General features: G+C 46.7%; 1 protein-coding gene across 1 annotated transcript in view; it reads left to right on the top strand.

Moving 5' to 3' along the window:
• The window catches only part of ITGB5 (integrin subunit beta 5), a 112,118-nt gene continuing 110,800 nt past the window's right edge, over positions 15,910-17,227 (top strand). The window contains exon 1 of the mRNA XM_018045853.1: positions 15,910-16,024. Within this exon, the coding sequence (XP_017901342.1) occupies positions 15,955-16,024 (70 nt within the window). The 5' untranslated portion in view covers positions 15,910-15,954. The remainder of the gene's footprint in view (positions 16,025-17,227) is intronic.

Genomic DNA, 17,227 nt, shown 5'->3' with positions numbered 1-17,227 from the left:
AATGGAGCTGGTACTCTGATCAGACCATACCTGAAGTCTTTAGATTTTACTTTTAGGCCAGTTTGAGTAATTATTTCTCTTTTTGCAGGTGAAAGCAGCCTCATCTATACAGCTTGTGTTTACTCTTGTGTTGTCAAGGCTAACTGGTAAACAGAATAAAAGATACACACTCATGTGATCTATTAATGCCCACAGTAAAAACATCTGTTATCAATCAGTGAGTTTTGACTGACCGCTGTAACTTGTCAAACTACCATACAATTGCGCTCATTTTACATACTAGCAAGGTAATGCTCAAAATCCTTTAAGCTAGGCTTCAACAGTACATGAACAGAGAACTTCCAGATGTTCAAGCTGGATTTAGAAAAGGCAGAGGAACCAGGGATCAAATTGCCAACATCCTCTGGATCATAGAAAAAGCAAAAGAATTCCAGAAAAACATCTGCTTCATTGACTACACTAAAACCTTTGACTGTGTGGATCACAACAAATAGGGGAAAATTCTTAAAGAGATGGGAATACCAGACCATCTTACCTGCCTCCTGAGAAATCTGTATGCAGGTCAAGAAGCAACAGTTAGAACTGGACATGGAACAACAGACTGGTTCAAAATTGGGAAAGGAGTACATCAAGGCTGTAGTTGTCATCCTGCTTATTTCACTTATATGCAGAATACATTATGCAAAATGCCAGGCTGGATGAATCAACAGAGGGAATCAAGGTTGCCGGGAGAATCAAGGTTGCCGGGAGAAATACCAACAACCTCAGATATGCAGATGATACCACCCTAATGGCAGAATGTGAAAAGGAACTAAAGAACCTCTTGATGAAGGTGAAAGAGAGGAGTGAAAAAGCTGGCTTAAAACTCAACATTCAACAAACGAAGATCATGGCATCCGGTCCCATCACGTCATGGCAAACAGATGGGGAAGAAATGAAAACAGTGACAGACTTTATTTTCTTGGGCTCCAAAATTACCGCGGACGGTGATTGCAGCCACGAAACGAAAAGACGCTTTCTTCTTAGAAGGAAAACTATGACAGACCTAGACAGGATATTAGAAAGCAGAGATATCACTTTGCCAACAAAGGTGTGTATAGTCAAAACTATGGTTTTTCCAGTAGTCATGTACAGATGTGAGAGTTGGACCATAAAGAAGGCTGGGCACCAAAGAGTTGATGCTTTTGAACTGTGGTGCTGGAGAAGACTCTTGAGAGTTCCTTGGACAGCAAGGAGATCAAACCAGTCACTTCTGAAGGAAATCAACCCTGAATATTCATTAGAAGCACTGATGCTGAAGCTAAAGCTCCGATACTTTGACCACCCGATGTGAAGAACCAAGTCATGGGATATGACCCTGATGCTGGGAAAGATTGAGGGCAAGAGGAGAAGGGGGCGACAGAGGATGAGATGGTTGGATGTCATCATCGACTCTATGGACATGAGTTTGAGCAGGCTCTGGGAGACAGTGAAGGACAGGGAAGCCTACTGTGCTGCCGTCCATTGAGTTGCTGAAAATCAGACATGACTTAGTGACTGAACAACTGTAACTTGTCATCACTGACTCTAGTTCTGACGTGCATGTTACCTCCTTTACATTTGAAGATGATTCTGGATTTAGTGCTAAAAGTAGGCTACTTGAACTTCTTCTCTAAGAGTCTCACCTGTCTCATGACCCTCTTCACTACACTATGTCAGTTTCCATCACTTCTCAAACATCCTGGGCCATTCAAAACTCTGGGCTTCATGGACCAGAGTACATTCATTCTTGGGAGACTTTCATTGCTATTGTGTGACTATATATGTGTGTATAATGTTTATGAAAATGGCTCTTGCCTCCAAAGTTGCTTTTGATTCTTATATAATATGCTGTAATTCATGTGCTTCTGCTCCCTGGGACTTCTGCAAAGGTCTACTAACTGACTGTCCTGCAACACTAGAGGGCTGTCAGAACGAACTTTCTAAGAGGTGAGTTTGATCATAGCACTTCCTTGGTTAGGGCTCTCAGGGGCTCTGCACTGAGACACTGTAGCACAGAGGGCCCAGTCAGTCTCCTTGTGGCTCCTTGTTCACTCCTGCTGTGGTGCTGCCCACCCCATGCCTCTCTCCTCCCCAGCAGTGCGCTGCCACTGCCACACCAGCTTCTCCCTAAACATGCCGCCTCCTTCTGCCTCCACTTTTGGCCTATGCTGTGTCCTACGCTTGACACACCCCTTTCCTTCAACTGCCTAACATACACCTCCATCTGTCTAGAACAGCTAAACCACCATCTCCTCTGACCAACTTTCTCTAATCCTCCTCTTCTCTACACAGCCCTCTCAAGCAGAAGTATCCCCTCCCTTGTGTCAACTGAGACCTGGAACTCGCTTCCCCAGGAAAGAGGTCCTGCACTAGGTAAGTCTGTGTTTCTTTCTCACCCAGCACAATGCCCTGCATAGAACATTAAATAGTTATGAAACAGTATAAAGCAGGAGTCTCTCAGTCCAGCCTCGAAGAGTGTGCTCAGTATCTTGGTGGTGGTGGAGCCTGCACGAGTATTTGTTGTTGTTCAGTTGCTCAGTCATGGCCAAAGCATTGGAGCTTCAGCTTCAGTCTCAGTCCTTCCAATGAATATTCAGGGTTGATTTCCTTTAGGACTGACTCATTTGATCTTCCACTCTCAAGAGTCTTCTCCAACACCACAGTTTAAAAGCATCAATTCTTTGGTGCTCAGCCTTCTTTATGGTCCAACTCTCACACCCATACATAGCTATTGAAAAAACCATAGCTTTGACTGTATGGATACATTGTCTAGGTTTGTCATAGCTTTTCTTCCAAGGAGCAAAGCTATGACAAACCTAGACAGTGTATTAAAGAGCAGTCCCACCCATACATGACTATTCATGGGTATCAGTTCAGTTCAGTTCAGTTCAGTCGCTCAGTCATGTCCAGCTCTCTGCAACCTCATGAACTGCAGCACGCCAGGCCTCCCTGTCCATCACCAACTCCCGGAGTTCACGCAAACTCACATCCATCAAGTTGGTGATGCCATCCAGCCATCTCATCCTCTGTCGTCCTCTTCTCCTGCCCCCAATCCCTCCCAGCATCAGAGTCTTTTCCAATGAGTCAACTCTTCACATGAGGTGGCCAAAGTATTAGAGTTTCAGCTTCAGCATCAGTCCTTCCAATGAACACCCAGGACTAATCTCCTTTAGGATGGACTGGTTGGATCTCCTTGCAGTCCAAGGGACTCTCAAGTGTCTTCTCCAATACCACAGTTCAAAATCATCAATTCTTCGGCGCTCATCTTTCTTCACAGTTCAACTCTCACATCCATACATGACCACTGGAAAAACCATAGCCTTGACTAGACGAGCCTTGGTTGGCAAAGTAATGTCTCTGCTTTTCAATGTGCTATCTAGGTTGGTCATAACTTTCCTTCCAAGGAGTAAGTGTCTTTTAATTTCATGGCTGCAATCACCATCTGCAGTGATTTTGGAGCCCCCCAAAATTAAGTCTGACACTGTTTCCACTGTTTCCCCATCTATTTCCCGTGGAGTGATAGGACCAGATTATAGCAAACCTTAAATCATAACCTGTGTATATGAAATTTATTAGACCTCACTAGAGCTGTTTTTAAAAATGGGATGTAGATGCTCATGTGGGAGCCTCTCTGACCCCGAGGAAGGCATCCTCTGGTCACAGCCCTGGGACAGCACAGGAGCACACATACGTCATTCTGCTGATCTCTGCTCAGCCTAAATGCTGAGATGAGCATCAGGCAAAACTAGCTGGGGATGGGCTGCTGCCCCGACAGGAGCAGGTCTTGGCTATACATTCCAGTCACTTGAGAAGATCTAAAAGTCACTGACACCTGGGTCCCACCCAAGAGTGCTTCACTGGTCTAGATAAGGCCTGTGCATCCTGCTTGTTGAAGCTTTGCAGGTGATTCAAACGTGTGGGGGAGTTTGCTCTAGACCAGCGGCTTGGCTCCTTGCAGTCAAAACGCAGATCACATCATTTTCCATTCCTTCTCCAGAGATTCTAGAGATCAGGAGTTTCTTATGAACAAGAAATCTTCAGTGGGCTCTGAGCCTCTTTATGGAGAAGGGACTCAGCCATCCAGGTGGCATCAAGACCAAAACAGCTGGAAATTTAAATCTTTGGGGCAGTTTTACCCCTGAATTAATCGCCACCCTCTTTCCCCCTTCTTAACCCCTGGGCAAATTACGTGGCCAGTAGGTGGTGCTGTCTCCTGTGGCTTGCAAAAACAACTTCGGGTGAGATAGTTCTTTTAAAAGCTGGATTCATGTCAATGGCACCCTACTCCAGTACGCTTGCCTGGCAAATCCCATGGACGGAGGAGCCTGGTAGGCTGCAGTCCATAGGGTCTCGAAGAGTCGGACACTACTGAGAGACTTCACTTTCACTTTTCACTTTCATGCATTGGAGAAGGAAATGGCAACCCACTCCAGTGTTCTTGCCTGGAGAATCCCAGGGAAGGGGGAGCCTGGTGGGCTGCTGTCTATGGGGTCACACAGAGTCAGACACAACTGAAGTGACTTAGCAGTATGGCAAAACCAATACAGTATTGTAAAGTAAAATTAAAAAATAAATAAATGAAAAAAAAAGCCTTGTTTGAAATTGCTCACTTTTAATGCAACAATTCTAAATGATTGCCCCTTGACTTTTTCTTGGTCTCTTCATTCCTTCCTCTTGTGCCAGGTAAACATGAATATTATCAGTTCACTCTTGTTACAATATTTGAGTAATTTTGACTGGATCATTAGCGATCATACATTGTTTCTAGTGGGATCCCTCCAAACCGAGGGATCAAACCCAGGTCTGCGTGACCTCATGGATTGTAGCCTGCCAGGCTCTTCTGTCCATGAGGATTCTCCAGGCAAGAGTACTGGAGTGGATTGCCATGCCCTCCTGCAGGGGATCTTCTCAACCCAGGGATCAAACCCAGGACTCCCTCATTCATTGCAGGTGGATTCTTTACCACCTGAGCCACCAAGGAAACTCAAGAATACTGGAGTGGGTAGTCTATCCCTTCTCCAGCGGATCTTCCTGACCCAGAAATTGAACCAGGGTCTCCTGCATTGCAAGTGGATTCTTTACCAGCTGAGCTACCAGGGAAGCCCAGTTGGGTTTAAATCCCAGGTAATCTGACTCCAGAGTCTACCTTTCTGTCATTAATGCCAAAATATTAACATAGGGGCTTCCCAGGTGGAGCTGGTGGTAAAGAACCTGTCTGCCAATGCAGGAGACTTACAAGACATGGGTTCAATTCCTGGGTCAGCAAGATCCCCTGGAGGAGGAAATGGAAACCCACTCCAGTATTCTTGCTGGGAAATTCATGGACCGAGGAGCCTGGCGGGCTACAGTCCAGGGGGTTGCAGAATTGGACACAACTGAAGCAACTCAGCATGCATGCAGTATTAACATATGTAGGCTGTTTCAGTGATTCATACACATAGTATTTGAAACTGAGTGTCCTGTATTTACTAGGCCTGGTGCCAGATACAAACAGGACTTCCTGGAGCAATGGGCTAATGGGCCTTTATTATCAAAAATGAAAATTCTATCCTTATGCAATTGTTCAGATTTCAGAAAGTATTCGCTCCATTAAAGTAATTCATCTAAAACCACGTACAAAATGCCTGCTGTGGATTACTGATGACCCCAGGTGTGGCTGTGGCCTCCCACTCTGTTTGGGCACAGGGCCTCCAGTTTCCCTCCAGTGAAAACTCTGTGCACTCTCTCTGCCCAGCTGTGGTATCCTGCCCAGCTGTGGTTACGGAGGAGTCTTTGAGGCTTCTTTCCTTATGCTGGAAACAATAACCTCTTGACGGGGTCCAAGCCCCCACTGGGTTGACACTGACCACCGCTATCCCCACCCGCCCTAGCACCACCTTTATCAGCCAGGCCTTCTTTGCTCCTGACCTTCTGGGGAAAACCCCTCTGTCTTGTTTCTCTGGTGTGTAGAAGGTCCTCAACAAAACTCACTGAGTGAAAGAATGGAGCCCCTATTTCAGTGAACTAACATTCTAGAGCAAAGAATATACTGGACTATGGAAGCAAAGAACAGAATTAGGGAAAAACATCAGGAGAAGTCTCTGGATTATAATAGGGTTGATTGTCCAAATGTCTGTTTGAAATGACAATTTTGAGGTATTTGTTTTTTTTTTAAAACAAAACCTTAGTCCATAACAGAAAGCCTCTCTTAAACAGCCCTAACTAACCAGCTTTACCATTTTCTTGAGAATTAACTTATACAATACCCTCTAAATGGTACATAATTCTCATTCCACAATAGAACATCTATCATTTTAAACTAATGCTTTAAAATTTTCTATTGTTATTATTTTAAGTCTCATGCTTAAAAAAAAAAACATAAAACAACCCTTAAAAGGGTCAACACAAATAGACTTTTGGACCATGGACTGCCTGATAGCCCAGAGGCATCTATTTTTGCTCCTGGGGCTCCTGTGAGCCCTCTCTACTCTCCTCTAAGTGGTGATCCAGGCTCCTTCCTGCTATGGCTCATTTTGAATGTTTCTCAAGGTCACGCCATACTCAACTGCATCAACATACTGGAAAGGGAAAGAGTGTGAAGGATCATGCAACAGAGATTTCCATGGGTTGGGTCTGCTGTCAATACCTTTCTTTCCAACCACATCACACTGGCTTAGAACCCAGTCAGATAACTACACTCAACACACCAAGGGAGGCAGAGGAACACAGCAGAGCTACACAGGCAAGAAGACCAGGAAATGGGTGCTTTGTGAGCAGCTAGCCTGCCTCTGTTCCTCTCCCTGCCTTTGCCTTACATTTTCTCACCTTTCAGGATTCTTCATTAATATCGCCATTCCATCCTTAACCTAGAACAATATCTGGCACAAAGTATACACTCAGTAAATATTTGTTAAATTAATGAGTCATTCCACGAATAATTTTTTATATTTTATTAAATTATAGTTGATTTACAGTGTTGTGTTAGTTTCTGCTATACGGCAATGTGATTTTCTTTTACAGATTCTTTTCCATTTTGGTTTAGTACAGGATATTGAATATAGTTCGCTATGCTCTTCACCTTGTTTTTTATCCCACAAATACATTTTAAGTGCCTACTCTTAATTCTCAGTTAAGGCAGAGAGTCAGTCATGCCATACGCAAAAATTTCAAATTCAACTCATCTGATGAAGCAAGGACCAAGCCCTTTGAGAACATGCAGGAAAACATTCTTACAAACATCAGTTCTGGAAGGCTTGAACTGGGTATGGAAAGATGAGTCGGGTTTATCAGTTGGGAAGATGAAGGATACAGCCTTCTAGGAGAAGAAGCCTGATGTGCGGAGGTGAGAATGTGTTTATGAGGGCCAGTGTCAGGGCCAGGTTATGATGGGTCTTTGTGTTGTTTAATCACCTATTCCTGGTGTGGTGACCTTTCAGTTACACCAACTATGTTCCCTGCCTGCTTTTCTTGAAGAGAAGGCCGAATGGCAATACCTACTAAGGCGTTCACTCAAGTCCTTCTTGTGTAGAGACACTTACAATGCCCTCCCTGGTCCCTTAGGAAGGAGGGAGCCCAGCTAGCTCAAGTTATAGCTCGTGGGTTTCCTGCTTTGTGTCTGGTTGGCTTTGTCCTTCAGCTGCACTTGGAAAGCATGGTCTGGGAGACACAACTCTCCACAGCTAACTACACTGCAGCCTACTGACCTAAGGGTAGAAGACCCTGTGCTTGCTGTTAGTTGTTTGGGGATGAATGTTATTAGGGTCGTTATAAAGTATGGAACTCCATGCAAGGAAAAGTTTGCTGTGACCCTGGATGGCCACCCTGTATAACATGACTCAGGAGACTAATGGGCCAAAACTGTGGTCCTAAGAAATCATGTGGGGACCCAATTTAGGAAGTACAAGGCAGATTCAATAAACATTTACTGAAAGCCCACTGTGTGCTAGGTGTTTTCAGATATATTTGCTAATTTAACCTGCATGTAAATACTCCCTGAAATGATCACAAATAAGACCAATTATGAGATAACATTGGGCTTCCCTGGTGGCTCAGATGGTAAAGAATCCACCCGCAATGCAGGAGACCTGGGTTTGCTCCCTAGGTTGAGAAGATCCTCTGGAAGAGGGCATGGTAACCCACTCTAGTGTTCTGGCCTGGAGAATCCACATGGACAGAGGAGCCTGGCAGGCTACAGACTATGGAGTCGCAGAGTCAGACGTGGCTGAGTGACTAAGCACATGAGATTACACTGCACTTCAGAAAATATTAAGATATATTTCTTTTAAGTACACTCAAATTAAGACTAGGCCATCATCATAGTGAAGATCAGAGTTCCATTCAAATGAGGCAGCTGTGATAGAATAGAAGGAACTGTGGCCCTTGGAGTAAGGAGATCTTGGCTCTATCACTTATCATTACTTCTCCAAAGCCCCGTGTCCAAATGGGGGAGAAAGAGGTATGTTTTACAACATTGATTTGTTCTATAAATACCTAACTGAACTATAAATACTTGACTGGGAGCCATTCTTTGGGCCTCTCTGAATGTGGTGACTTTTTGAATTGTGCTTGTCTTTGGGAGGAACCTAGAAACTATTCTCCTGGAATTACTACCAAATATAATGTCTTCTAAGCTGGGGAGGCACCTACATCTGTGCAACCACGCTCTTATCTCCTGCACCTGAGATGAGTGCTATGCTAGACTGAGGGCTGAGTTCCCATGAGATGAATCCTTGATGCTGCCAGGCTGGCTAGCTCTTCCCTACATCTTCTTGACTAAAGCCACATGTGGCCTCCAGAAGGCTTCTGAGTCTGAATATTGAGTTGACCCTTGGAGGAGCCTCTGGTGGGTACTGCAGGCATTGTGTTTTATTGTATGGTCTCTGAAATGTTGGAGCAGATAGTGACCAATCTCTAGTGAGGCTAGGGAAGAAACTACCAAAGAAGGAACTTGGGTTACATGGCACAAAGAATGTGCTGTGATTGATGATTAAATAACCAGAGTAGACTAACCAGAGGGCTGGTGGGGGGCTATCCCTTAAAGAGGCGACGTGGTCCTTTTCAGAGTTCACTCTCAAGATAGGTCCTCACAATCTTCCCATGTAAAGAATGTGTTCACTGCATCCTGTTAAAGGGCAGTGGTTTTTCTGCAGGACAATTTTTAGTTGGTAGAACAGGTTATGTAAACTAGAGCCTGCTGCCAAGTGCCAAACACATGTGAGTTCACAAGCAGTAATTATAGAGCCAGCGCTGGCATGGATCGGATCCTTTGCTTTCCAAGTGAGCAAACTGAAGTCCAGGGAGGGGCAGGTGATCACACGGTTGCCCAGCTAGTTGATGGCACTGAGGATTGAAACTGAATTCTTACAAGTTCAGATTTATAGTTTTGCTCCACTAGCAATTAAATATGAAGAGCTATAGTCTACCAAAGGGGCAGTAGCCCCGTACATGGTCATAGCTGGGTCCTGGGCTGGAGGCTTCTTGCAGGGCTGCTGGCTCTTGACGTCTGCAGACCCGGTCATTGAGTAGCAGTGCAGCCTCCACTCCCCATCATACCCCTGAACTTGGCCCCCAGAAAGGGGTAGGGGTCAGAAGTCCTACCTTTTAAAAATGGGCTGAATTCCTAGCTCCAGCATTGCCTGAAGGATCACTGATAGAGCTGACAAGGCAAAAGAGAAAAGCAAGATGGAAGTGGGGGATGGCAAGGAAAGGATTGTAGGTGAAAAGGAGGATTAAAAAAGAAAGTGGTTCTCTACTGGCCAAGGCAGAATGCTGGCTGGGCTTCCAAGAGTGTTCCCATGTTCTTGTATTGGTGTATCCCAAGTATTGGTGTTCACTGCCCTCTATCCTATACCCTCATTTTGTTGCATTTCTTCCCAGGCCACATCTGCATGGACCATTACCTGTTCTGTGCCCCTGCCCAATTCCTTACTCACTCCTTTTTTTCTGGCATTTATACTAGAAGTCTCTATATATGACTAATTAAAAAGGAGTGTGTGTGTGTGTGTGTGTGTGTGTGTGTGTGTATTTGTCTTTATTCATTGTAGTTTTAAGTAACTGGAAAAGCATCTGTGCCCTTTAGGTGGTGTGAGATAACTTCTAGGAAAACAGAAACAAATTGTAATGGCTTTGCTAGAGTGGAAAAGGGGTACTTATTGAAAGACTCCAGCAGTCTCCTCTGGATCTAAGCCCTACAAACAATTTTTAAAAAAAGTTTTCTAAAAAGGAAACAGACATGTCAAAATTCATTGAAAAATATCACAACTTTTACTGTAACTAAACTAATGGATATTGTTTTAAAATATCTCAGTTCATGAAAGCTGGAAAACATACATTCCCTCTGGAATATATAATCTTAAAAATATTTTCAAAACTAACCTTCAAAAAATTGCTCACAGAAGATATAATAATTCATGAGCATTTTCAGAATTGATAATTCCATGAACAGAGAGGTTAAAAAAACATGACTTATATATCAAGGGTGTGCTATATTCTCTGTAAATAAGTTTAAAATAAGTTCTAAATGGCTTCAGAGAAATTTGATGTTTCTATGCCTTACAACTATATTTGTACATTAAAAGCAACAACAAACAGAAACACCTTAGCTCACTGCTGAAATTTTCCATCGAGACTGTTTTGTTTTCTGTCTCTCAATATGAAATTCCACCCATCTGAGCCTTGGCATAATGTGTGTCCTTAACCTCAAAACTAACAAACAAAAACTACTGAAATCAACTACATGCCAATTAACATAATAGGCTATTTTCACCAAAATGGAACTTGCTATGCTTCTCATGGCCTGTCATTTGCCCATCTCCTTTGTTCATTTATTACATGGACGGTGCCTTTAGGTCTGTCCTTGGCAGTCCTGTATGGGTGCCATGGGGAGTGCTTTTGCCTAACCAGGATCATGTCACATAGAAGTAGAAAAATCTATAAAGAACATTTTCTTATATGAAGGAATATATTTTTAAAATAAAAAGTTAGGGAATTCACGGTAATCTAGCTGTTAGGATTCCGGCCTTTCACTGCCATGGCCTGGTTCAATCCCTGGTCAGGAAACTGAGATCCCACAAGCCGTGCAGCATGGACCTCCCCTCCCACCCCCCAAAAAAAACTAGTTAATTATTAGGTTGATGCAAAGTAATTGCGGTTTTGCATTGTTGAATTTTGCTGTTTGATATTGGAATACATTCTTAAATGCAGTCATGTCATACATCATTTTAACGCACATTTCTTGTGCTTTATTTTTTTGCTAATGCCTTACTTATTGTTTATATTTATTTTAGACTAGGGAAATAATGTTAGAAAAAAGCAAATTCAAGCAATCTTTTTATTTGAGTTCAAAATGGGCCGTAAAGCTGCGGAGACAATTTGCAATATCAACAACGCATTTGGCCCAGGAACTGCTAATGAACGTACAGTGTAGTAGTGGTTCAAGAAGTTTTGCAAAGGAGACAAAAAGAGCCTTGAAGATGAGGAGGACAGTGGCCGACAGAGGCCGGCCATCAGAAGTTGATAACGACCAACTGAGAGCCATCATCGAAGCTGATCCTCTTAGAAGTACATGAGAAGTTGGCAAAGAACTCAACATTGACCACTCTGAGGTCATGCAGCATTTGAAGCAAATTGGAAGAGTGAAAAAGCTTGATAAGTGAGTGCCTCATGAACTGACTGCAAATTCAAAAAAATTGTTTTGAAGTTTTGTCTTCTCTTATTCTATAGAACAACAATGAACCATTTCTTGACTGGATTGTGACATGCAATGAAAAAGTGGATTTTATACAACAACCTGTGATGACCAGCTCAGGTTGGACCAAGAAGAAGCCAAACTTGCACCAAAAAAAAGGGTCATGGGTCACTGTTTGGTGGTTTGCTGCTGGTCTGATCCACTACAGTTTTCTGAATCCTGGCAAAATCATTATACCTGAGAAGTATGTTTAGCAAACTGATGTGATGCACTGAAAACTGCAACGTCTGCAATGGTCAACAGAATGGACCCAATTCTTCTCTCCCACAATGCCCAACTGCACATCACAATCAGTGCTTCAGAAGTTGAATGAACTGGGCTATGAAGTTTTGCCTTATCTGCTATATTCACCTGACCAGTCGCCAACCAATTACTACTTCTTCAAGCATCCTGACAACTTTTTGCAGGGAAAATGCTTCCACAACCAGCAGGAAGCACACAATACTTTCCAAGAGTCTGTCAAATCCCGAAGCATGGATTTTTATGCTACAGGTATAAACAAACATTTCTCATTGGCAAAAAATGTGTTGATTGTAATGGTCCCTATTTTAATTAATAAAGATATGTTTGACCCTAGTTATAATGATTTAACGGAGAAGGCAATGGCACCCCACTCCAGTACTCTTGCCTGGAAAAGCCCATGGATGGAGGAGCCTGGAAGGCTGCAGTTCACGGGGTCGCTGAGGGTCGGACATGACTGAGCGAATTCATTTTCACTTTTCACTTTCATGCATTGGAGAAGGAAATGGCAACCCACTCCAGTGTTCTTGCCTGGAGAATCCCAGGGACGGGGGAGCCTGGTGGGCTGCCGTCTATGGGGTCGCACAGAGTTGGACACGACTGAAGCGACTTAGCAGCAGCAGCATAATGATTTAAAATTCATGGTCTGAAAGCACAATTACCTTTTCACCAACCTAATATTAACATTAAAGAAAATTTTATACATGTTTCATAGTCCTATCAATTGCTGCAAAAGAATTTGATAACATTCTGTCATCAAGGTCATTCATTTCTAGCACTGTGACAAGCCCCAGGCATGACTATTATAAAAGCAGAGTAAATTAAGCATATTATCTAAAGTAAGGTGAAAACTGTAGGGTTGTTTTTTTTTTTCCCCCTTGGACTTCTTGGTATCTATAAATCAGTGAAATATTTTTGACCTGGATTATAGATTGAATTACACAATAGGATAGCTTACCCGTGGGAGTGAGTTAGCATGGAAATCTGAATTTCAAAATACAAAATTTTCTTTTTAATTAATTTTATTTTCAACAATGCTGGGTATTCGTTGCTGTGAGGGCTTTTCTCTGGTTGTGGCAAGCAGGCTTCTCACTGCAGTGGCTTCTCTTGTTGCAGAGTGCGGGCTCACAGGCTCAATAGTTGCGGTGCACAGGCTTAGTTGCTCCATGGCATGTGGGATTTTCCCAGACCAGAGATCAATTTTGCGTCCTCTGGGTTATCTATGTTCAAACTTTGAAACTCAAACTCAGTCCAAACAGCAGCCTCCTTTGGGTCCAAAAGCTCAGCAATGATCAGAAATGGGATGTTGTAGAGGCAGCCACAAGAACTATTAATATTCCAGTGGCTGTGGGAAGCATGGCCTTGTCTCCTGCCTGAGAGGGACCATCAGTGCATGCTGATTTTGTTCTTCAGAGAAAGTCAAAGCATTTGAAGGGCACTTTCACTCTCCCTGATGCCTCAGATGGTAAAGAATCTGCCCAGGTTCAACCCCTGGGTCGAGAAGATTCCCTGGAGAAGGAAATGGCAACCCACTCCAGTGTTCTTGCCTGGAAAATCCCATGGACAGAAGAGCCTGGCAGGCTATAGTCCACGGGGGAGCAAAGAGTCAGACACGACTACGACTGAGAGACTAACATGTCGAGCTTTACTTCTCCACTCTAGCTAATAAAAAGAATGAAGGGTGACTGGACAAGAAAAAGCCACACAACAGAAAACAAAAGCTTGGGAGGAATTAGAAGAGGCACCGACCTCCAAACTAGTTCTGAGATAATGGAACATGGAAGAATGTTGTCATCACTTGGGATTCAGCGGTTTATGGCAGGTCTGGGCAGGCTGGAAACCACCAGGGTGGGACTGGAGGAGGGCAGATTTGGTTGCAGCTCTTTCCAGGTGCAGTCCAGGTGAACAGGGGTGTGTGTTGGGACTGAACAGTGAAGGGCCATGCTGGGGTGGGGGAGGTGGTGCACATACCAGACACCACAGGCTATAAACTTAGAGGATGCTTGATAAATGCAAGTTTTTAATTGTACTTATCAAGGCAATACTTACTCAATTTCTGCAACTTTCCTTCCATCTAATCTATCCATCACACCCTTAACAGACAAATCTTTGAAAATCACCACTCGGCACTGACACCTCTCAGTTCAAACTCTTTTACTGGCTGCCCATTAATTATAATCATCGCCTCTCAAGCTTGGATAACAGTAGCCCCAAGGTCATTCAGCTGAGGCAGAAAGACCCAAGATAAACCTGGAGAAGCTCCAGCAGCACCAGTTTTACTGGAAAAAGTTTAAGGACAAGCATGACTCTTACATCAGAATAAACACTGGGAACATTTAGAGTACAGTGATATTTACATGCAATTTATGGTTGAAATCCTCTTTCAAGTGGAACTTGGAGCTTGGCTTCTATGCACACTGTACCACAAGAATAAATTGACTTCCTCTGGCATCAGGCCACCACCTTGGTAGAATGTGGGGTGGGAGGGCACAATTAAACTCCAAACTCCCTAATCTGGTTAGTTAGAACTGCTCCCCCTCCCTCCCCAGAGCCATCTGTCCCACTGGTTCCTGACCTGCAAAGGTCATATCACTTTGTTTTTTTTTGCTGCTTCTGCTTCTAGTCAGAGGCACTCTGAACTTTTGGACAAGGCATCCAGCTCTGTCGCTTTTGGCACGTTACCCCTTTGCCTCAGTTTTCTCACCTGGTTAACAGCAGAGTTGTGGGAGAGGATTTCAAGAGTTAACAGGGTATTTACATTTCAGCGTCTGGCTAGCCGTGTGCTCTTTCTGCTCTACGTGTTAGGCTGCTCTACTGTTAACCTCCTTCTACGTGAAGACCGCCTCTTCTTCTCTGGCCTAAAAACCATTCCAGTCTTAACCCCCTCAACGCGGCACAGCCCAAGCCCACCTGGTCCTTTGCACATGCTGTTAAGAGAAGCTCCCCACCCCATCCCTTACAGTCAATTTTAGAACCACCTCAGATATTAAGAATAAGGTGAAAGGCTGAGCATTTGTTTTTAATTTGTTTCTCTTTACGGAAACCGCCAGCGTACCGAGATAGGAAAAAAGCATAATAGCGACATATTGACCAATCTCAAATCCGCGTTAAGGGGCAAAACTTGAAAGAGAGGAGAGTGTGTTTCAGATGTGCCTCCACGCCCCACGTTCCCCATGGAGCGACTCTCCTCACGGTAACACGCGCCGGTGCCTTCGCCTCTCGGGCGAGCGCTGCTTTGGGAAGGAAGACCAGACTGCCGCTGCACGGTTCCCCCCGCCCCCTTAAATTCAGCAACCCCAAGTAATCTCTGCTCTCGGATGGAGCGTGACCTGCCGCCTTCCCGCAGGCCCACGCTGCTAGGAAAGCCCGGCAGACCCCACCCCGGGATTTAGACCCCCGCTCCGGCCTCCAGGTGCGCCGGAAGCGACTTCCACCTGGATGCCCTCGGCCTCGCGTTTCGGGCCGGTCCCCGCGAGGGGCGGAGCTCGGCCCGCCCCGCCTCGCCGTCAGCGGACCGTGTGGCAGCCGGGCGGGGGCCGGGAAAGGGGGAGAAGGGGAGGAGTGAGGAGAGGAGGAAAGTGGAGCCCCGCGGGCCGGAGCGAGGAAAGGAAGGGAAGGGGTGGAGGCGACTGGCAAGAGTTTGCCGGCGCGCGGGGGAGCCTCGGCCCGGGACGTGTCGCGGAGCCAGAGTCGCGGCCGCAGCGGCTGTCCCGCCTCTGCCCAGACCGCCCGCCGGGGCTGTCCCGAGCGGCGACACCCCGGGCGTCCCGGCCGGCGAGCCGGCGCAGCGGCGGCCCCGGGACTCGGCGGCGAGGGCTGCGGGAGGGATGGTGGCGGCGGGGCGCGGGCCAGAGCAGCCGCCCCCGCCTCCCGTCCGGCCGAGGCCCCCGGCCCTCCGCCCCAGCTCCCCGGCCGCAAGCCCCCGCGGAGTCCGCCGCCCGCGCAGCCGCTGAGCCGGGCGCCCCACCATGCCGCGGGCCCCCGCGCTCCTGTTCTCCTGCCTCCTCGGGCTTTGCGCGCTCGTGCCCCAGCTCCCAGGTAAGCCACGCCGCCCGCTGTGCAGAAAGAAACTTCGTGGCGCCCCGAGCCGCCCGCCGGCGTCTTGGAGGGGCAGGGGCCAGGGCAGTTGTTTGAAGGTGAGAGGCGTCCTCGGGCACACACCCAGGTGGCGAGCCGCCGGGGACGACCGGGTGGGGGGCTTTCAGACTGCGTGCGCCACCCCGCGCGCGGCCCGCCGCAGCCCCGCTGGGCTGTCGTCGGCCCCCGGTCCCCTCCCGGGCGAGGAGGAGCCTTCCTGTGTAAACAGCCCTGCCCGTCTGCTGACCTAGCCCGCGAGCGCCCGCGCCCAGTGCGCGGGGAGGGCCGCAGCCAGCCCCGCGTCGGGATCCGGACTCTGCAACTCCCGGCACAAAGCGGCCCTTGTGGCCGGCCCCGGGCGGCCGGGCTGCTGGGAGGCGCCGGGTGATGCAGCCGGTGCCCTGATCGCGGGGAGCGAGGGGTAACTGGAGGCGCGTGACCAGGAGCCAAAGCGTGGGGTTCACGGCTACTCTCGAGGGCTAGACTTTTGCAAGCGTGGATGCCCAGGGTTTCCTGGCGAATCCTAAAGTTTCACCCCGTCTAGGCCAGCCGCCTTTCTTTAAAGATGTAAACATCCCTTCCTCCCCCAAGCACCCGCATACCCGAGAGGAGACCCGCGTCCGAAACCACAGCCCCACCTGGGAACCAAGCCCTACCTGGGATCTCGCGATCTACTTCCTTCTGCCTGGCTTTATGTCGGAGCTTACAAACACCCCGTGCAGCGTACTCCCCCTGATTCTGAAGGATTCTGGAGCAGGGGGTGTGCAGTTGCACTCGCGCGATCCTGCTCTGGGCTGGCGGCTGTGTGAGGACCCTCAGTTACCTGCTTTAAGTTTTCAGAGTTGGGAGACTGCTGAGGAAGGATGCTCTGTTGGCGCTGGGGTTGCCAGGCAGAAGGAGCTACCCCCACCCCGTCCCCTCTAAAAGCAGGAAGCTCCAGACTTTCTCTTTTCCGGTAGGAGATAATTGTGTTGAGGTTCTCCGTTCACCTTCAAGCCCCAAATTCGATGGCTGTTCCGAACCATGTGTCTGGCCTAGAGGGAAAGGAGGACGGTCCCCTGCAGAGTTTCATTTACATGAAGGCAGTGAAGGTTGCTGTCTGAGACAGAGGAGAGGTCTAGACAAACAAAAACTTTTTTAGGCGATATTTCAGACTTATTACTG

This window comes from Capra hircus, chromosome 1, assembly GCF_001704415.2.
Source record: "Capra hircus breed San Clemente chromosome 1, ASM170441v1, whole genome shotgun sequence".
Lineage (NCBI taxonomy): Eukaryota > Metazoa > Chordata > Mammalia > Artiodactyla > Bovidae > Capra > Capra hircus.
This window is presented reverse-complemented; position numbering and strand designations above follow the sequence as displayed.